This window comes from Camelus bactrianus, chromosome 13 (genome assembly GCF_048773025.1).
Source record: "Camelus bactrianus isolate YW-2024 breed Bactrian camel chromosome 13, ASM4877302v1, whole genome shotgun sequence".
Classification (NCBI taxonomy): Eukaryota; Metazoa; Chordata; class Mammalia; order Artiodactyla; family Camelidae; genus Camelus; species Camelus bactrianus.
Genome location: NC_133551.1, coordinates 68,372,570 through 68,393,639, shown reverse-complemented (window position 1 = coordinate 68,393,639; position 21,070 = coordinate 68,372,570). Strand labels below are relative to the sequence as shown.

The following is a 21,070-nucleotide window of genomic DNA, read 5'->3' as shown; positions in this document are numbered from 1 at the left end:
ACCATGCCAGGCTCAGAGCAGCTGTTTAGTAAACATTTGTGGAATGAATAAACCCATGTACAGTGGATTCTCCTGGGAGAGACTGGTGGGTGTGGGGGTTGGAGGACCCCTGCCTCCAGGGCAGTCCTCAGCGCTGCCTGGTCACAGGAGTCTAGGCCTAAGACCAGGGCTCAGCTGGGAGAAGGATCCAGATGCTCCTTGATTCAGGCCCTCGCCTTCAGATCTCCTTGTCTGCAGTCACGACCCCCACAGCTGTGGATCCCTTAGATTCTGAATCTGAATTAGGCAGGGACTATGTCCCATGCACTTTGTTTCCCAGTGCTGGTTTGTCAAGTGAATGAATGAGTGACTATCTGCCTATCCCCTCTCCAGTGTCTATGGCAGAATAGCAGGGACTTTTGTCACCTGGGGTACAATGCTCCCTGGGGGCCAGCCCAGCCCTCCTTGCCCTCCTTTAGTCCTTCCCTACTGCCAGGTGCAATCCCACTAGGGTAGAAGAGACTGCCTGGCATAAATGCTGCCCCCCAGGACTTGATAAAATGGGGGCACTGAAGCCCCAAAGCTGCCACCCCTAGTGTCCTGGCTCCTAGATCCTCTCTGCTGCTTCTGCTGCTTCCGCCCACTCTCCTGGCCCTAAGGACCCAAGCAGAGGTGGCAGCTGGTCGGGTAGGAGGGAGTGGGTGACAGCTCTCTTCCCCAATATTCTTGGAGACTTGTTCCTTCCCTGCTTGCCTCTCACACATTATAAGCTGCACACAGGCAGAGGTCATTTTTTTTGTTTTTTGTTCACCTCTGTAGCTCCTGTGCTTGGCACATGACTGCCGAGCAAATGTATGACTAATCAGATGGGGTAGAGGAGGGATTCAAACCCACGCCTTGCCCTGGGTCCTCCGGCCTCCCCAGCATCTGCTACCCTGAATTGTTGCTGCTTGATGACTCAGTGGCCAGTACAGAAGGTCTGTGGATGCGCTTGGCGTACAAGTTATCTTTTCATGCCCCACATCTCTTGTCCTCAGTTTGATTCAACTTTCACTGGGCTCCCACTAGGGGAGGCTGGAGATGGCACCAGAAATTTCAGTAATGAGAATGGCGGGGGCTTTTCTTTCCTGTTCTCCCTGCCCAGCACAGATGGACCAGATGATCAAGCTGTATCTCCAGAGCAGGGCTAGGCCAGTGTCCCATTGGTGGGATGAGGTCAGAAGCACCCACCCTTCCCTGGGGTACAGGGCACGTGGTTTGGGCTGGGAGACGTGGGCTCAGAGCCTGGATTTTTATCTGAGGGAAGAACTAGATGATAAACATGTCCCAGGATGTTGGGGGAGAGCGGGAACTGCCCCAGTTAAATACCTGGTAGGCACTGGCACTTGTCTGAGGCAAGCAATTCTCTTCCTGCCTCTGCAGGAGGGTAGGAAGGTTAAGAGCGCAGATTCTGGATTCAAAGCTCTCTGGCCCCACCTCGGACTACCTGCATGACCTCTAAGCCTCAGTCTCCATGTCTGTAAGAGGGGTACAGTACGCCACAGCTGTCGTGACGATTAAATGACGATGCATATAAAATGCTGAACAGAGCACCAGGCACATGCTCAATCCAGAAATATTACTGTCGGATGAGGAAACATAGGCTCAGAGAGGAGAGCTGTCCAATGTGACCTGAAAAATCTGGGGATGCTGGGATCAGACACGTGCCAGGGGCTGCCAGCCGGGCACCTGGGTCAGTGGCATCAGGCAGGAGACAGGCAGGGCCAAGCCAGGAAAATATTATGACTTTATTTGCTACACTGACAGCGGCTCTGAGTGGGGGTGGTGGCTGCCGTCACTACATGGGACATCTGAAAGGGGACATCGAGAGTTAGCATTTCCCCAGGTGGGGGCAGGGAAGGCTGGGCCAGGAAGACTTGAGGCATGAGGGTGACAACTGCCAACCTCAGGGCTGCAGGAGTGATGGTGGTGGTGTCTCTGGAGATGGGTCCCAGTGGGTGGCTCAGAGGCAGGGAGATCCAGTGTCCAGGGTGCCAGCCGGGGCCTGCGCTACCTCACGGGCTCAGTGGGCGGCGGCCAGGGCTGCTCAGCCAGCTCCTGCTCCAGCTGCTTGAAACGCTTCTTGGAGGCCCGTTTGGGCCGGAGCCACTTCAGGCAGCCTGGGAGGAACTGGTCCAGCACACTCTGCCGGGGACAGGGATGGGGCAGAGGGGCAGCTGTGGCTGAGTCCCACCCCCAGAGCCCCCATCCACCCCCAGTTTGGGGCAGGCCCCACCTCCAGCATGAAGGCTCCCACAAGGTTGAGGGCAACCAGGCCCAGCAGCAGCAGCTTGAAGCAGGTGTCAGTCATGTTCTTCAGCTGCAGCAGCCCCTGCAGGGGGCCGGGGTCCAGGAGGAGGCCCACCAGGACGGAGCCCAAGAACAACAGGGCCACCAGGAAGGGTACTGCAGGTGAAGGAGCCAGTCAGGCCAGGGAGCCCCCACACACTCACACACGGCCCGAAGGGTGCCCCCTAGTCCCCCCAGCCCCTCCCTCCATCACACCATTGGTGTAGAGTGGCCTGCGGAAGGGCGCCCCCTTGGACATGGCCGTGGCCAAGATGAGGTACTGGAAGCTGGACACAAAGAAGACCACCGTGTTCTCGTAGTTGGGCAGGTTGTCTGGTGCAGGAACCGTCCTGTTCAGAGGCACAAACCTGGGGACACAGGGACCAGGGGTCAGGGAATACGTGTGAGGAGGACGGGGCAGGGGTGAGCTCCCTACTACTCACCAGGGCTGGGTCACAGTCGAGAAGTAGCCCCCCAGCTGCATGCCGGCCACCAGGACCACCTGCAGCAGCAGGCTGCTGAGCACGGGCACGCTCAGCAGGGCCCCCGGCGGCCGCGCCCGCCCCAGCTCCAGCGCCGGCCCCGTGTGGCTCATGAGCACTGCCACTGTGGTGGTGATGACCAGGTCGATGACCAGGAACTGCATGTCGCCCAGGTTGGTATTGACCTGCCAGCAGGGGCGGGGGGAGAAGGAAAGAGAGCTCTTAGCCTGATGGGGGAGGCAGCAGCCCTGCCCTCAAGGAGTCTGATGGGGAAGCTGTGCTTCTGCCAGGCAATCTTATGGGGAGGCAGCACCCTCCTGCTGCTGGGAACTCCCAGTCTGATGGAGGAGACACTGCCCTGCCTTCAGGGAGCCCCTCTCCCAATCTGAGGGAGAAGGCACCCCTGCTGACCTTGGGGGGGCCTAAATCTGATGGGGCAGGTTCCTGTTACCCGCAGGGAACTCCCAGCCTGAGGCAGAGGCTTAGGCTCTGCCTTGTGGAGCCCGTAGGTTACTGGAGGACACACGGTTCCTGCCCTCAGGTTTAAAGTGGACACAGGGACAGAAGCCGCTATAAAGTCTGCATTGCCCCATGACATCACCTGCTTTCTGTGGGAGCTAGCAACGCATGCTCAGAGCAGAGGGTGAGGGATACCCTCTAAGCAGAACTAGGGAGGCACAGCCAAGGTTTGGGCCAGGGTGAGCAGGGAAACAGGCAGAGGCCTTGGCTCTACCCGACTCCTGCCTCCGCCTCCTTCGCCCCTGCCTGGACTCTGCCTCAGTCTCCCCTGCAGACTGGAGCTCCCAGATGACAGGGATGAAACATTAGCACAGGACAGCTGCTCCTGTTTCTGAGCACCTACTGTGCACCAGGTGCTAAGTGCTTTCATCACCTTATATGAGCCTTAGGAGCTGCCCAAGCCACAAGGCTGGAGCAGGATTTGGGGCCCCACTGTCTACTCCAGAACCCACCGGGCTCCTCCCCATGCTGCTGCAGTCCTGGCCCTGGGCTCTCGGGTATGGCTGTAGGCAGCAGGCCCTGCAGATACTCACCGTGTAGAGGATCAGGACAGAGATGAACTGGGTCAGGCTGTACAGGGCCATGTACTTGAAGACGCTGAACGACGTGTCCAGGGAACAGCGACCTTCCCTGGGTAGCGGGGTACGGGCATTAGGAGGCCCAGGCCAGTGGATGAGCCCTGCCGAGTCCCCACCCGCCAGCCCCCTGCTCGCCTCACCTGATGATCATGGGCACACACTCAATGTTGGCCACGCTCGAGGTGAAGGGCGAGACCACTGAGGCCTCCGCCTGGGAGAGCGAGATGCCCACGTCAGCTGCCTTCAGGGCCCCGCAGTCATTGGCGCCGTCCCCGCACATGCCCACACAGTACCTGACAGAGAGGGGAGGGCAGGCGTGGCCTGGATTCACCTGCCAGCTAGGAGCCTGGGAGGGGCCTCCTCATCTGTGAAATGACCCACCCACCTCACAGGCTTGCTGGCAGAACCTCCTCATGGGGATGCTGGATCCCTGCTGCCCGCATACTGCCTGGTACATACCCAGTAAATGGTACCCGGTAGGCGCTCGGTAACTAGGTGCAAATACAGGTTGCCCTCTACATCCACAGGTTCTGCATCCACAAATATGGAAGGCCAACTGTACTTTCTATGTAAGGGAGTTGAGCATCTCTGGGTTGTGGCTGTGCAGGGACTCCTGAGACCAACCCCCGCAGATACCAAGGGCTGATGCACTACTTTTAGCACGGCAGACCCGGGAGAGGCCGCCGGGTTCTCTGAGGCTGATGGCTCCCTGATGCCTGAGGTGGGAGGCAGGGACCCATGGACCAGCTCGGCCGCCCGCAGGCCCCTCACGCACAGCTACTCACTGCAGCTTCTGCAGCTCACACACCAGCTCTGTCTTCTGCTCAGGAGACATGCGGGCAAAGACGGTGCCCTGGACCAGGACCTGGGAGCCCAGGGAGACGAGGAGGGGCTGAGGCAGCTAAGAAGAGGAGGGAGCGCAGAACAGCGAGGTATGGGGTGAACAGGGAGGCCCAGGGTCAGCCCTACCTTGGGCAGCAGCTTGGGGAAGTGCTTCAGAAGGACACCAAAGGTGGACCCGCTGAGGGCCAGGTGACTGGATCGGGGGTCTGGATCCATGGTGTAGCTTGCAGCCTGGTCAGGATCCTGGGGGCCCAGGAAGCTCAGCTTAGCTCCCCTTGCCCACCCCAAGAGCTGGGGCCCGGGTCAGATGACAGGGTGGGGTGTGTGGCTGGAACTCTGGGTCAGACTCACCTGGGCCCCGTTCATGGCTGTGGAGGACTCCACTGGCAGGAGCTGGAGGGAGGCAGGCTGGCCCTGCTCAGGAGGGGTGGCGTGGATGATGACCAGACGCTCCTGGGGGTCCACCATGCCACAGGCCTGGGCCACAGTGACTGCCGTCTGCAGGTTGTCCCCTGAGGGGTATGGGGGCAAGGTCAGGGTCCAGCTGCTGTTGAGGGGGACCATCCTCACCCTGACACATATAGATGGGAAAATTGAAGCCAGACAGAATCCATTTGCCACAACTGGCTGAGTGAGCTCAGGCAGGTTATTGACATCTCTGAACCTCTCATAACTAGGCATCAAAGACTTAAGAGAAACCGGGGCCCTGAGTTCCTGTCACAACCTTTAAGCCTGACATAACTTCCCCTGTTTCTCAGAGGTGGAAACTGGAACTTGGGGAGGGATCATCTAGCAGGTAAGTAGCCAAGCTGGAACCCAGGCTGTCCAAGACCAGCCCTGGGCTCTTTGGAAGTCACTCTACTCCTCTGAGCCTCACCTGTCTCATCTGTCAAATGGGGTGACAATTACCACTTGGGAGGGAGACTGTGAAGATACTTGAAATATGTGAAAAGGATCTGACCCGAAGCAGGGGCCCAAAGAGATGCCCTGGGAGGGGACACTGGGTACCATTCTCTTTGCCCAGGATGGGGCAGATTCTGCCCTCCTAACCTGGCCCCTGCTGGTACCTGTCACCATGACGGTGCGGATGCAGTTCCCCCGCAGAGTCTGTATGACGCGTGTTGTCTGTGGCTTTAGCAGATTCTGCATGACCAGTAGCCCCAGGAAACTCAGCTTCCACTCCACAGCGTCTCTGGAGGGTGGGCAGACCTGGGTCAGAGGTCAGGCAGTGGCCATGACCCCTCCCCCAGGCACCGGGCAGGCACCTCATCCCTGGGCCCTGACAGCACAAGGGCCTTCCTCTGCCCGTGCAGGGCCTGAAGCCCAGTCCCCAGGGCGCACCTCGTCAGTTGCTGAGCTGCCTCCAGGCTGGGTGCAATGGGCAGTGGCTTCCTGGCAAGGGCCACGACGCGGTAGCCAGCGGCTGTGTAGCTCTGTAGTGTCTGGGCAAAGTTGGTGGGCACTGTCAGAAAGAGGCAGGTGTCACTGGGACAAGGAGGTGGAGGCAGAGATGGAGGCTGGGTGTCCACCCCACTCGGTGCCAAAGCCAATCAGTGGACTTGGGGGCCCTCCATTCACCTGTCTCGGGGTCACTGAGGCCTGCCACCAGCTCAGGGGAACCCTTGACATAAACCTCAGGCTGAGTGGCCCCTGGCCACGCCACCACCACACTCATGCGCTGCAGGGCCGACGAGAACGGGAAGCGGCTGAGGATGCTGACTGGCACCAGAGGCTCCTCCTGCAGGGTTGGAGGGGCAGCTGAGGGGCTGGCCTGTGGAGCCCAACTCCCAGACCACACCCCACAGGCACTCCCTCAGCCCACCGAGCCCTGCAGTTGGGGCTCCTGAAGCGGGGGCTTCATCACAGCCAAAACGTGGGTCCCAGATGTCGAGTGTTCAGCTGGTCCCTCCTCCAGGACCTGGGAAGCAGGCAGAGAAGGTGGCGTCAAGGGGAGGCCTAGGGCAGCCAGTCCTTGGCCATGGAGGGGCAGTAGGAGAGACTGAAGTTACTCATGGAAGACTTCCCCCATGGGAAACTAGACAGAACCAAAGTCAAGAATGTGGGCCTTTGGAGTAAGGTGGACCCAAGTTCAAACTCTGGCTTTGCCATTTACAAGCTGCTGGGTGACCTTGGACAAGTAATTCCAAATCTCCCTCAGCATTGGTGTCCTCCCTGTGAAAACCTCCAGGTTTGAAGCTCCCTTCCTGGGGCTACGGGGAGGAGTACATGAGACAGGCTTGTGCAGCAGTCCTGGCACACAGTAGGTGCTCAGCATGTGGCCTTGACCACTGTTATTCTCGACAGTGGGCACCATAAGAGACTGCCCCTGGAAGTCCTAGAATGAAGACCAGGTGGGCTTAGTTAGGGTCTGGCTGCCCCAAGGCAGGGGGTGGACCTGCTCAGCTTCCTCACCCAGCCAGTAGATTCCACCATCTTGAGGTCCATGGGGTCGCCCACTAAGGTGTTCTGGAGCCAGCTGAGAGTGTGGCAAGTGGCCAGTGCCCGGAGCAGGGGCCCCATGGGCAGGCAGCGGGGCTCTGAGACGAGCGACAGGAACTTCTGTCCCTCCAGGGGCACCACACCCTTCACGTTCAAGCCATCCTCAGTGAGGGTGCCTGTCTGTAGGAGGCAAGCACGCAGGCCAGTGATGAGTCCTGGGGTGAGCTGTGCCCTGCTGAGGTGGGCATCCATATCCCCTACCAGCGGGGCCTGTGGGAACCCCAGGCATCAGAAGAGGTCCTCTTGCTTCTAGACCTTTGCTCATGCAGGTCCCTCTGCCGGGTCACCCTCCCCAACCCCCAGGTTTCTCCATCTGGCATCACTTCCTCCAGGAAGATTTCTTCCTTAACCTTACAGTTGGGTCAGGTGGTCCTTGCTCTGGAATCCCACCCCTGGCATCTGTACCACCCCATCATTTGTTCACAGTGGTACCAGGGAGAGAGCCTGGCCATGGACAACTCTCACTGTAATTCCTGAATGAATGAATGAATGAAGGAGTGAGGGAGGGAGTGAACAGATGCCTGCATTTCCCATACCGTATTCCAACTGCTCAGTTACACAGCTGGCCCCTTTGGCAGCCTGGGAGCTCTGTGAATCTGATCGTGCTCCACCCTTGCAGTTTAAATGACATCCAAACTCCTCACCAGGATTCTCCTCTGGGGTTGTAAGCCTCTGCCCCATCAGGACTCTGCTTGCCTCATCCTTGCCTCCCCCCTTCCCTGTCCCTGTGCCCCAGGGACATGGTCTGTTCCTCCAAGGAGCCATGAGTCACGCTGTTTGTTCCCTTCCACCCTGCTGGCCTTCTCTTTTCTTGCTGTGGCCTCAGAGGTCACCAAGGGACCAGAGGAGCCTTCCTTGTCTGCCCCTCCTCTAAGGGACTGACCCCCACATACCACCCATCATGTGCCCCATTTGCTTCCTTCCTAGAACCCATCACCATCTGCAGCTCTCTGTGTCCTCCAGTGCACTCATTTGGTGGGGAACATCTCTGTGTAGGTCACTGTTGGATCCCCAGTGTTCACGACAGCACCCAGCACCCATGAGGCCCTCCATGGCTGTCAAACAAATTAAGTGATTTTGGACATTTCATCTGCCAGACTGTGAGCTGCACATAGGTGGGAGCTGGGGCAGCAGGGCAGGGGGAGTGTTGCCTCTGAATGTTTCCGTCCAAGCACAGGACCAGGTGGTGCCAGAGCTCAGGGCAGGGGCTCCGTGGGTGGTGGGGTTCTGGGTTTAGCAGGCCCTCAGTCAGTGTTGAATGAAGAATGCAGGTGTCCCCTGCCCCATGTCAGCCCCTCCCTGCAGCCCCCACCTTGTCAAAACACACCAGCTGGAGCTTGCCACCCAGGTTGATGCGCAGTGGATGGATGCAGTAGATGCCCTGGCTCCGCAGGCGGCTCTGGGCATAGAGCGTGCACACGGTCATGGCAGCCGGCAGGGCTGGCGGCACCACCACTGTCACCAGGTCCAGAGCCCGGATCACAATCTCCTTCACAGGCACCTGGCAGGAGGCACTGTGAATGCCAAGGGCCAGACCAGGTGGGCCTGGGGCCATCACTGGCAGCCCCCACCCAGCCCCTAAAGCTCACCTCGTTGCGGTAGAGGATGAAGATGCTGTAGACGGTGCCAAGGAGAGCTGGGAAGACAGGAGGGGACTCAGTGGGATTTGGGGTGGGGCTCCGGGGGGCCACTGGCAGAGTAGGGTGTGGGGGGCCACTCACCCAGGACAGAGAGGGCCGCCACAAACTTCATGCTCTGTGTGTGGAACTTGAAGTGGATGGGCCGGGGATGCAGGATGGAGCTCATCAGGCCCCCTTTGGCCGTGCAGAACCCTGGGAGGAGATGTGGAAAGTGGGGCAGGGGAAGCTGAGGGTCAGGATGAGCCTCTCCCACACTCCACCCAACCTGTGCCTCTGCGGTTGTAAGGCAGGATGCTCCTGGGGTCAGCAACCACCCAGCTGGGGGTCACACCCAGAGCCCCACAGGCCTTACCCAGTCCTCTGGGGCTCAGTAAACAAGGAATTAGTGGATAGTGTCTACAAACTGGGTGGTTTCACTTAAAATCCAGATAGGCAGCTTTTGCTGAGAAAAGTCAGACCTGGTGACAACGGGCCCCGTTCCCACATAGCAGGAGCCTGCTGGAGGTGTACAGCCCTGCTCTTTCCCTACGGGGTGGGCTCCTTCCTTTTTGCCGTGTCCCTGCCCCCTCCAGCCAACCCCAAGTTGGGGTGGGACTTGCCCGAGTCCCACAACAGGGCAGTGGCAGAGATGGGTCCCATGCTGCTTCGTGTTACCTCTCCTCTAGGTGCTGGGCTGAGCATCCCTACCTGTCTGGGTCACCACCGCCAGGACACGGGATCCTACAAAGGCCCGGGTCTGCAAGATGAGGGTCCCGCAGAAGAGCGTGTGCCGCCGGTGGGTCTCTGGGACGTAGGGCACCGGTCCCTCTGGCAGGGCTGTCTTCAGCACTGGAATGCTCTCCCCTGGGAGGGACGTGGTGTGAGGCCATGAGGGCCTCCATGCTGCTCCCTCCCACCAAGACCCAAAGTTATGCACAGAATTGTGACATAAGCCCTGGGTCTCATTTAACTCTTGTAACCATGTGTGAAGACACCACTGGCCCCATTTTACAGAGAGGTGCACTAAGACTCAGAAAGGGCAAAAGACCCAGATGCAGCGAGACAGTCGGGGAACGATGTGTGCCAGCCAGTTTCCAGGAAGCATCTCTCCGGAGCCAGAAAGTGTGGGAGCACACGCGTGCACAGAGTCGGGGGCAGGGGTCGGGGAGAGTGTTTTTTGCCTTCTGTTGGAATTATTTTGTAACAAGCTGTGTCACTTTTATAATTCAGATCAATACAGAGATTGACACGAGGGGGCTAAACACCTGTAAAGCCCTTAGCTCTCTGCCGGGCAGAGTGGCGATCCTTCACTGAGTGCCTCACTGAGGGGGGAGGGTGAGCACGTTACATGAGGGCAAAAGGGAAAGAGAACTCAATCAAAAAGTTCCGATGCAAGATGCAGCAGCAGGGCTCGGTGTGCTGGTGTCCTGGAAGGAGGGGTGGGAGGCTCCGTGCAGGGGGCTGGGGCTGACCTGTCAGAGAGCTCTCGTTGACCATGCACTCGCCAGCCACCAAGGCAGCATCGCAGGGCATCAGCCCGCCCTCCTGGGGCAGCACCAAGCAGTCTCCTGGCACCAGCTCACTGGAGTCCACCCATTCCTCCACTGCAGGCAAGTGGGGGCATCTCAGAACAGTCTGGACCCCTCCCCACCTCCCTCCCCAGCCTCCCTCCCTCCCCCAGCTTACCTCCCCCAGGTCGGCACACGCACACCTGTACAGACAGCTTGACCATGTCCCTCAGGGTCTCGCTTTGCTGTGAGCACGGAGAACAAGAGGAGAGTGGGTGGGTGGAGCCTGCTCGGGGACCGCCTACCCTGTCCTGTCCACCTCGCAACACCCACCTTTCTGGTCCTGTAGATCGACAGGCAGATGGAGAAGGCGGAGATGCAGAAGATGCACACGGCGTACCAGTAGTAGTGGTCGGCCAGCCACAGCCCGATGCTGAAGGCCTGGAACCCATAGTAGGGGTTCAGTGCCTGGTGAGGGGCGGGGTGGGGAGGCAGCGTCAGGGCCCGCGTCCCCCAGGGCAGCCCAGCCCCAGGCCGGGCCTCCTGTGCCCACAGGAGCAGAGGGCCTGGCAGCTGCCAAAGGACTAAAGCCAGGCCTGTCTCCTGGTCAGTCCCATCCAGACATCCCTCGAGCCCCCAGCTTCTTTGCTCTAAAGAGGACACAGGCATTCCAGGTCCCTGCTAAGCACGTCATCTAAGTGTCACACGACTGTGATGACAATTCCACAAGGCGGATGCTACCATCAGCTTCATTTTACAGCTAAGGAAGCTGAGGCACAGAAAGGGTAAATCACTTGCCTGAAACCACACAGCTCCCAAGTGGCAGACTGAGGTTTACATCAGGCCAGACTCCAAGGCCTCCTCTCCCTCTCACAGGCGTCCAGCCCTGGCTCAGAGGGCCGGGACGTTAGCAGTGTACTCTAGATCTGTCTGGGTCAGTGGCTTCCCTTTGTCCCCGTGTGACCCTGACCATGCCACGTCCCTGCTCTGAAGCTTGGGTTCTTCAGGGGTGAACGGAGTGTCCCTGTTCCCAGTTCCTACCCTGAGGCTGTTGGAGCATGAAAAGTGGACAATGCCCGGAATGGTCCTGGACTCTGGAGCCTGGCTGTCAGCACAGTGGGATTCCAGGCTGTGTGTTTGTCTCTTGGCCTCTAATCCCCAGCCCCAGCCTTGCCCTGAGCAAACTGAGGCTGGGTCTGAGATGGTTCTCCACTATGGAGAAGAAGGGAAACTGGTCTGGTCTGCTACTGTATAATGGCCCAGAGAGGGCATGTCCCTGGCCAAGGTCACACAGCCAGCTCAGGCCAGAGCTGAGGCGAGGCCCAGGGACAGCCCTACCTCATCCACCAGCAGCTGGGGATAGGACTTGACCGGTACATTGATCACATTGGGGCCGTAGATGGTCTTCCTGTAAAAGGAGAAGCAGCAGAACCATCAGATGGAGGGGCTGTGGCAGCTGAACCCTCTGGGGGCGATGGGACTTTCTTTTTTTTTTTTTCTTTTTCTTTTGATGGAGGTGTTGGGGATTGAACCCAGGATCTCATGCATGCTAAGCATGTGCTCTACCACTGAGCCCAACTCCCACCTCCCCCACTTTTTTACAAGTGGGCAAACTGAGGCCCAGAGAAGGCAGGGACCTGGAAGAAGGCCACACCCGCGGGGGCAAAGTAGGGGCCCCCAGCTCTCAGGGCAGCACCCACTTCACGGTTTGGTCCTGGAGGCTGAGGCCAGTGCAGGAGTGGTGGATGTCGTCACAGGTGCGGCCATTGTCCAGCAGGCTGGGAAGACAGAGAGGGGGCACTTGTGTGGGTGGCGGGGCCTGAGCTCTGCACCGCCCACCCCTTCTGGCCTACTTCTGCCGCACTGAGCTCCCTGGAGAAAGCAGGTCCCTCACTAACTCTGGGCTTAACTTTCTCCTTTCGTTTCTCTGATTGGGCCCCAAACCATCTCATCCAGGAAGAACAATGAGAGGTGATAATACTCAATAGTGACCATAGCACAGCTATAATTTAGTGATATTTAGAGCATTCTTTACAATGATGCCCCCTTAGGTAAGTCACTTAACCTCTCTGGGCCTCAGATTTCTCATCTGCAAAATGGGGACAGTGTCGGCACCTACCTCTTAGGGCTACCGGGTGGACTGAACAAGGTAACTTTTGCAGAGTGCTTGGACAGTGCCTGGTACTTACTAAGTAACAAACACATCTTCTTGTGTAGCAGAGGCTGTTGGTGCCATCCCTACATGCCTTTGGCACTCACCTTTGCACGTTGCAGCCTCTTACTGCAAACACCTGCCTTTGCTTAAGGGCTTCTCCTGGCTGTGTGGACACCCTCAGCCCATGATCCAGGAAGGTCGAAATCACGGAAGAGTTCACATCCTCGGGAATGGCCCGTAACCCATAACGGTAGGGAGGTGACGGGTGTGTACCTGTGGTTTCTCACTCCTTGGGTGAGGGCACCCCAAGGTGTGGGCTCTACATTGGCTCAAAGAGCTCCTGAGGGGCCTAAGCTCCAGGTGCCCATGACAAGCCCCCTTCACTGGCTACCTTCCCTGCCCTGGCCCACTTCCTCTGTGTCTGCTGGGATCACCTTCCAAACAGGTTCCCTGCATGTGCATCCCTGTCTTGGGGTCTGTTTCTTGGGGTTCAGCTAAGACATAAAGTGAGCTCACATTTATCAAGCACTTAGTAGGCAGCAGAACAGGCACAGAAGGCCCCGGTCCAGAGCCTGTGATCTGACCCACAGCAGCGTCGCCACCTTGGGCCAGAGGCTGTATCAAGTCCTACATGAAGCGTGTGTACTTTACTCTCAAAATAGCCCCAGGAGGCCAGGATTCTCTGCGTGATCTTTATAGACAAGAGACTCTGAGTCCCAGAGAGGCTCAGCGACTTGCCCCTGGTCGAGGGGGCCGAGGCACACAGCTGAGAGAGAAGCCCAGGCCAGGCCACCTTCATGCCACCTCCCCGGCCCAACCCAGCACCGCTTGGGGAGGCGGCGTGAGCAGCACCGGCCCTGACTCCTTACCTGACTTGGCAGAAGGCCTGATGGGTCTCGATCCAGACATAGCGCTGACCCTGGAAGAGGTAGTACCGCAGTGTCCGCTGCTGGGTGGGAGAGAGGAGGGGCTGGGCTGGAGGCGGCCCCAGGAGGGGTGAGCACGTGGCAGGGAGGGGCAGGGACCAGCGGCACAGGGAAGAGGCGGGAGAGGCTTGGACATGTAAACGTGGTCAGCCAGCATCCTGGACGTGTGGGACAACAAAACCAGAGGTGTCTGGAGAACAATGGAGTCCAGCTCCCCACCATACAGGGTGTGAAAAGGAGGCACAGAGACGGCCAAGGACTTGTCCAGAACCCAGCTGTCCACTTACCGCCTCCTCGTTCCTGTGGAGCTGGGTGGTGTCCTTCCAAGTATCCTCCAGTACTGCCCCCACAGCCACCTGGCTCCGGCCGTCCTCCGCCTGGGCCTGTGGGGGCAGCTGCAGGCTGGGGAGGCGGGTGAGGGAGTCACTGTGGAGCCCTGGGGGCTGCCCCAGCACCTCCCCATCCCCATGGAGCCATCTTCCCTCCTTGGGATGGGAGATACCAGGATCAGCACCTTTGCGGGAGGAGGGCAGGGGAAGCAGAGGCTTCTGGGAATGGGCCACGGGGCTGCCTCACCTGCCTTCGCTGATGGCCTCAGTCTGCACCTGGACAGTATAGAGCTGCCATGAACTATCCTGGAACACAGAAGTGTGGACTCAGTCCTGCAAGAAACCTGTCCTCTCCCAGGCCCTACCCCATGGCCCAGTGGTTCCTGCTGGAGGAGGCTGGGAGCAAGGATAGAGGTGCCCTCAGGAACCACACAACCCACCCCTTCTGCCCACTGCTCAGATGGGAAAGCTGAGGTCCCAGGAGGACAACAACCTGTGTAAGGTCCCACAGAAAGTCAGCAGCCAGGCTGGGCTGAGAGCCCAAGCATCCTCCACCCACCACCGTCCCCGACCCACCGCCACCCATCTCCGGCTCCAGGCTTGCCCCTGTTCCGCCTGCCTCTCACCTCTTTGTCTCTTATTTCGATAACGAGTGTTTCGGCGCAGGCCAGGTTGCACGGCTGGAGCCGCAGCCGCACCCCCCACACGGGCTTCCATCGGAATAGCAGCAAAGGGATCCCTGCCATCATCCAGACCACGACGTGATAGCCTATGACTCTCCACGGACTGCCACAGTAGCCGCTGAGCCTCTGGGGACATGGGCGAGAGGAGGCCAAAGTGGGGGGGGGGGGCGGGGCGGGAGGCCGAGGTATCCGGGTTCCCACCCAGGGCTCCCTCACCCCTCCCCTGTCCACGTACCACGGATGAAACTGAGGAGCTGAGGGGATCTATAGATGTCTCTATCGTCAGGGTCCCATAACCGGTGGGCGTGCTGCCCACGAGGGGGCTGCTGTCTGTGGGCAGAAAGAGGAAATGTCATTTGGTGGGAAGGCTCCTCCTTCTTTCTTTAAACATAACACGAGCCTAGTCATTTTATAAAGCTGGTCTAATAACTCGCGTCTTCATGGGTCTGTTATCTGGCCGTTCCTCGGGTTCGCACTCATAGTGTCTTATTTTCTTGTGCATCTGGTGATTTCTGACTGGGTGTGGGGGCCAGGGTTGGGGGCCAAGGCCTGGTGGGCACCCCAAGCTGCCCCAGCACCCAAACATCCAGCTATTAGCTTCCTGGGAGCTCTGTGTCTCACATTCCATCCAGCCTCCACGCTGAGGGCAGGGACAGGGCTGCTTATCCTTGTTCAAGCCTCATGCCCAGCACAAGCCTGGCAGTGAAGAGATGCTGAGAAGTTGAAGCTGGACTGATAAAACGTCAGGCCTGTCTGAGGGCAGCTGGGAAAGGGGCACCCTCACTCCAAAGGTGAAGTGGGGGCAAGGGGAGGGAAGAATCTAGCTGTTGGGGGTGGGCCAGACAGGAGGGCTGTGCTGAGTGAGCCCCCAAGGCCTGATGTACCAGAGCCCAGGTGAACAGTTAACAGGTTCCTTCCCACTATCACCCCCATTTTACAGATAGGTAAACTGAGGCTCAGAGAAGCGCACCAGACGGCTCTACTGCAGAAATTCTTTTTTTCTCCTGCCTCCCCTACTGTAGAGCAGCACTGGCAGACAGCAGGTGTTCTGGGCCCCCAGAAAGGGTGGGGCTCACAGCTCTAACCCTCAGGCAGCCTCTGCCAGGGTTTCTTTAAATGTCCCTCAACCTCTTAAAGCACCTGTTAAGACATGAAGATGCCTGGGCCCCTCCCCAGGCCTTCTGGAGCAACAGCAGTGGTGCTGGGCATCTGCATGCTCCCCAGGAGCCCCCAGAAAAGTTTGCTGGGGGGATGGGAAAGCTACACATGCTGGGGGGCAGCCTGCTGACTTCCTGGCCTCCCTCCCCTCCTCTTCCCCAACTAGAGCCCAGCAGAGACCTGATCTAAAAGTTCCACCCAACAAGCCCAGGGTGTCCCAGGCAGCTGCCCCTGGCACAACATCCCCAGCCCCTCAGCTGCTCTGTCCCCCAATACTTGGGTTTCCACAACTTCCCCAAACCCAAAGCAGCCCTGACAGTCAACATTCCCCGTGGGCCTACTGTGTGCGGGCTCTGCTCCTGATCCTTTTCACACGGTTAACACAAGTTACCTGCCGTGTAAGCACAATAATTATCCCCTTTTTATAGAAGAAAATTAGGCTCGGAGAGGTTAAGTAACTTGCCCTAGATCACACAGCTGAGTACCCGGTAGTGCCAGCATGCAAGCCCAGAAAGGCTGACTTCAGAGTGGATTTTAGTCCCTCTGCCATACCACCCGGGAACACCCTGAGGATCGGGGCCATGTGTCCCCATGAGACCAGGCAGAGAGTCTGTTTTCGCCCATCCCAGCCCCCCGTATCACCTCATAACTATGGTGGTAATAATTACTACAGTAAGGACCATAATAAGAGCAGCCAACGTTCATTAAGCACTTCCCAGGTGACAAGAGCTGCTCTAAGCCTCCACACAAATCAGCTCATTTCACTCTCCAGCAACACCATGAGGGACCCTTACTTTTCCCATCTGTACAAATGAGGGAACTGAGGCTCAGAGGCACAAAGACCCCTGAGTAAACGGTGGAGCCTGGAAGTCAGAGCCCAGATGCTGTGTTTTGGGGACGAAAGTGGGCACTTTCAGAGAACTGGGCACATGGCCTGTGCCTCCTAGGCCTCTCTCAGAGAGATGACTCAAAACCCAAATTAATCTAAGCCCCACCCACGGCCAATCCCGCCCCGACCACTGGATGACTCAGAAAATATATGAAGCCATCAGCTCCAGGAAGAGCCTGGTCTCTGGGGAAAACACACACACACACACACACACACACACACACACACACACACACACACACACACACACACACACACACACTCTCTCTCTCTCTCTCTCTCTCTCTCTCTCTCTCTCTCTCTCTCTCTCTCTCTCTCTCTCTCTCTCTCTCTCTCTCTCTTTCTCTCTCTCTCTCTCTCTCTCCCTCTCCCTCAGCCTATAGCCCTCAATCACCCAGGTGTCTGGCCAGCAGGAAAGTCTCAAATCCAGAGGAGGAGGCCTGGTCAGCCTTCTGCCCCGGGGCTCATAGGACCCCAGCCTGGGTCCCCTGGAGTGGTCCTTTTCACTCTCTTGTCCTGGCCCAGTCCAGCTTGTGAGTAAGGCTTGTCAGGGCATCATTTCCTCCTCTTCCTGCCAACAGCCCGCAGACGACAAACAGCTGAGGCCTCTCTGCTCTCTGGTGCAGGGAGTGGCAGTGGGTGGGGGGTGGTTGGGGGGACTTGCCCTGGATCCTGGCCTGGGGGCAGAGCAACAAGCATTCAGGACAACTGACCCAGTCTAGCAACCTGGGGTCTCAGGTCCCTGGCCATCAACAAGCCCCAGCCTTTTCCTTGCCCCCTTCAAAAGGCCACAGTCCAGTTGCTACCAGAGTCCCAGCTGTCCTCCTTGTCAGAGCCCCGCACCAGCCTGGGGGACCTGCTCCCTGAGTGGGGCGGCATGAGTGGTTTCACACTCTTGAGGGCTGTTCTTGAGATGTTTCTGGGGTGTAAGGGAAAAGAGCACCTCGGGGTTATCAGGGGCTGACACTGGCCAGGCATTGTTCAAGGGCTTTACTTACATTAATTCATTTATTCCTCACCACAACCCTGTGAAGTGGGTACTACTTTTATCCCTATTTAGAGATTAGGAAACTGAGGCCCAGAGAGGTGAAGCAAGTTGCCCAAAGGCCACACAGCCAGCAAGTGGTGGGATGTGGAACCAGGCAGTGTAGCTGCAGGGTCCACACTCTTAACCACAGCACTACCACCACCATCGCTGTCGTCTCCATCAGTAATTGTGCTCCTGGCCCTCTTACAAGCGGCTTAACCTCTCTGGGCTTTCATTTCCCATCTCTAGGATTATAACCCCCAAAGCAGCTGGCACACGGGGTGTTTGAAGTTCCTGAAGCGTCGGCCTGTGCAGGTGGGTGGTTGCTGGCTTCCCTGTCAAGGAGGTGTGGCTTCTGCTCTGCCCCATTTTTCTCAGGCTATGTTCCCATCACCCTGTTCTAAAACCCACAGCTGTGCCACTGCTCCCCTGGGTGCGGTCAACAGCTCCTCCCTGTGCCTTAAAACCCTCAGGCCAGCAGCTGGGCTGGCCCTGGGTGGGTCACTTTGCTCCCGCTGATCTGATATCCTCCTGCAACACTCATTCAACTTATCCCATTTTACAGATGAGAAAACTGAGCCTCAGAGTCTGCCCACCAACTTATCTTGCAGCTGGAAAGGGCCTCACTCCAACGTCCTCTCTGCCCACCTCACCCACATCCACCAACACCATCACAACATCAGGCTTGCACAGGTGTCGTGGCCCTCCTGCTCACAGTGCCTGGCATGTGGCTGGGACTCACAAATCATTCACTGAATGAATGAATGATGAAGGCCTGCACACCTCACTGACAAAAAGAGTGTGGAAGTGATAGTGCCTAGAGTCACTAAGTGCATCTCCTGCCTCTGGGTCAGCTGTGAGGTCAGAGGTACGAGCCTCTTCTTGAGGGGCTCCGCCAAAGGCCATCTTGAGCTCCCCTCGCTGCTCATTTTCCCCAGGATCTAAACAATGTCCCCTCTGGGAAGTTCCTCCTGGTGCCTATCACACACCCACCATTTCATGAGGACACTCTCCCAGCCAACCTGGGGAAAAAGGAAGGGAGCTTGAAGGAGGAAGTCACATCTGTGGTACCCTCTATAGTTTCTCGGCAGGGTCAAGCCCAGGGCATGTTCTTGAAAAAAACCTGTCAAAACACTTGGAAATGCTGGTTTATCTCTGTTCAATCTCGGTCCCCACAGGGATGGCACAGGAAGGACAGGGCAGTGTCTGATTTCTTCTGGTACCACCAGCTCAGGCCAGCCCAGAGCAGGCGCAGGCAGGCTTCTTGGGATGTGAATACTTTCACAATGACTGCATTGCTCTTCTGAATAACAGTGACTGATCTTCACATGTAACCCTCGGAGGGAAGGACGATTATCCCATTTTACAGGTGAGGAAACTGAGGAACACAGCTTCAAAGTCCTTTGCCCCGGGTCATTCAGTTTGAAAGGGGAGAAGCTGGAAATCAGTGGGTCTGAATGAAGACATTCCTCTTAGTTCATCCTCACAGTCACCTCTCGAAAACTGTGGATTAGGATCCCCATTTAAAATGAGGCACAGAGAGGTTGATTGACATGTCCAAGGTCACACAGCTTGAGGGGTCAAGACTAAACTTGAACCTAGCCTGATACCACGGCCCTGGGGCACTGCAGAGCAGAGGGGCTTGAGTCAAAGCCATTTGGGAACCTCTTGTTTCCTGCGGAAGCACCGGTTTCCAGTTTTAGTATATGTGCTGCCGAAGCGAGCATGGAAGCACTGGTTTCCTGCTGGTGACCTGGCAGCAGCCCAGGGCAGCAGTGCTGCCTCCTCTGCTGCTGCGCTTCTCCTGTGGCCAGGAGCTCCTCTCCTTGGCAGGGCTAGGAGCGTGAGGGACAGTCTACCAGGAGAACCCTGATCTGGAGTCAAGAGGCCATCTTTCTTCAGCCTTTCTCCCTCCTTCACCCTGGTGTGCCCTAGACTTCGGGTGGTGGGGAGTAAGGTGGGAGATGGGGAGGGAGAGACCTGAACTGAAGGGTCCGCAGGTGCAGAGAGGATGCTCAAGCATTGGTGGCCCTTGGCTGAGGTCTGGGCTCTGAGTGACTCACATGGAAATGAGATCCTTCTGTATAGGAGAGGTTTACCGGCTCCATCTGCAGCAGGTGGGACTTAAATTAGACTCGGGGAAGTGTGGCCTCCAGAAGCACGGCCTGGGACCTACCGATAACATGGAGGGTGTGGTCCTTGGACCTGGATGCTGACAGGTTTCCTGGGGGGCTGAGGCAGTAGATCAGGACTGGTATTTGTGCCCCAGGGCACTCTGATGCAGGTACTCAGAGGCCTTGGCTCCTCCAACCCTATTCATTCATTCAATCAAGACGAACAACTGCTCAGAGGCCCCGGATGCAGCGGCCTCCACGCCTCTTCCCTCACCTGGACATCCGTCACTACGGGAGGGAGTCCAGTAGGAGGGGGATATCTCCCCGCGCCTCGTTACCGCGGCCAAGGGGTTGCCGGTTTGCACCGCACAAGGCGCTTCCTCTCCCGGGGCTGTAGGAAGGCGCGGAGGCGATGGCTCTGCGCGGCGCCATCCCCGGGCTCCTGGCCTCTCTGGGAAGGGGAAGAGCGCGGGAGCAGAGATCCCCCAGGGGCCCGCGACCCCGCAGTGGGGGTGTCTCCCCAAGACAGGTGAGACGACGGGCAGACGGGGACCGCGCCCGGTTTCCGTCGGCCAGGGCTGCGCGCTCACCTGCGCTCATCGCGGCTCCTCGCGCTCATCGCCGGGCCCGGACGTCGTGATGCCCCGCGGTGGGGGTCGAGACGGAAGGCCGAGGGCGCGGGGCGCTGCGGGGCTGGGCGGCCCGAGGCACCTGCGGGACCCAGCGCCTGGTGCCGCGGCGAAGGTGCTGCAGTCGGGCTCTGTGCGCCGCCCAGCTCAGTGCGGCCAAGCCCCGCCCCGCCTCCTGCGGCGCCACGTCCGTCCGCGCGCCGCCGGGGCTGCCGGGATTTGTAGTCCGAGCCCGCCGCCAACGCGCGAGTGCGGGTGTGGGGGTCTGAGGGATAGACAGACAGACCTCGGACAGGCAGACACACCCAGAGGGGCGACACTCAGGGAATGCGACAGGACAACGCTCAGACACATGAGCGCACAGACACACACTCAGAGAAATAGCCCTCAGATGCACAAACACAAGTACACAACACCCCTCCCACCCTACACAGATTCACATACAGAGTTGTGACACGGAGATACAGACACAATAATTCTCAGACACACACAGAGGCAGGATACTCAGGGAAACAGGACAGCCTTGGTACAAAACACACAGGTACACAACAACCGCAGACACACATATAGATACATACACAGAGGCCAAATTCCCAAGACGCAGACACAACACACAGATTGACACCCGGAAGTGGTACTTAGAGACAGCGTACACATACCCAGTAGTGTGACACTTAGAAACACAACACCCCCCCCCCCCACTCCCTGCCACACATTCTACACTGGAGTCAACCCGAGCTCCATACTATAGTGGTTAAGGATGTCACATGCTAGTTCAGGCTGGCCTCCATGTCTTCTAGGCTCT

General features: G+C 58.1%; 1 protein-coding gene across 11 annotated transcripts; it reads right to left on the bottom strand.

The window, feature by feature from the left end:
• Window positions 1-1,747: 1,747 nt before the first annotated feature.
• ATP13A2 (ATPase cation transporting 13A2) lies at window positions 1,748-20,422 on the bottom strand. 11 transcript variants are annotated; one of them, XM_074377319.1, is made up of 30 exons: window positions 20,227-20,420; window positions 19,911-20,087; window positions 14,684-14,778; window positions 14,392-14,574; window positions 14,013-14,071; window positions 13,724-13,838; window positions 13,380-13,459; window positions 12,056-12,133; window positions 11,694-11,763; window positions 10,689-10,823; window positions 10,534-10,600; window positions 10,320-10,451; window positions 9,556-9,711; window positions 8,950-9,060; window positions 8,818-8,864; window positions 8,541-8,729; window positions 7,142-7,348; window positions 6,552-6,647; window positions 6,308-6,467; window positions 6,071-6,191; window positions 5,797-5,921; window positions 5,081-5,241; window positions 4,856-4,972; window positions 4,672-4,778; window positions 4,027-4,179; window positions 3,842-3,938; window positions 2,751-2,974; window positions 2,524-2,675; window positions 2,255-2,424; window positions 1,748-2,163 (listed from the first exon to the last, which is right to left on the bottom strand). In XM_074377319.1, the coding sequence occupies exons 1-30, from the start codon at window positions 20,234-20,236 to the stop codon at window positions 2,029-2,031; spliced, it is 3,729 nt and encodes a 1,242-aa protein (XP_074233420.1). In that variant the 5' UTR covers window positions 20,237-20,420; the 3' UTR covers window positions 1,748-2,028. The 11 variants fall into 11 exon arrangements, 10 of the variants coding, with proteins under 10 accessions (XP_074233420.1, XP_074233422.1, XP_074233423.1 ...); XM_074377321.1 differs by having other exon boundaries at window positions 4,672-4,751; XM_074377322.1 differs by having other exon boundaries at window positions 10,689-10,796.
• Window positions 20,423-21,070: the final 648 nt, after the last annotated feature.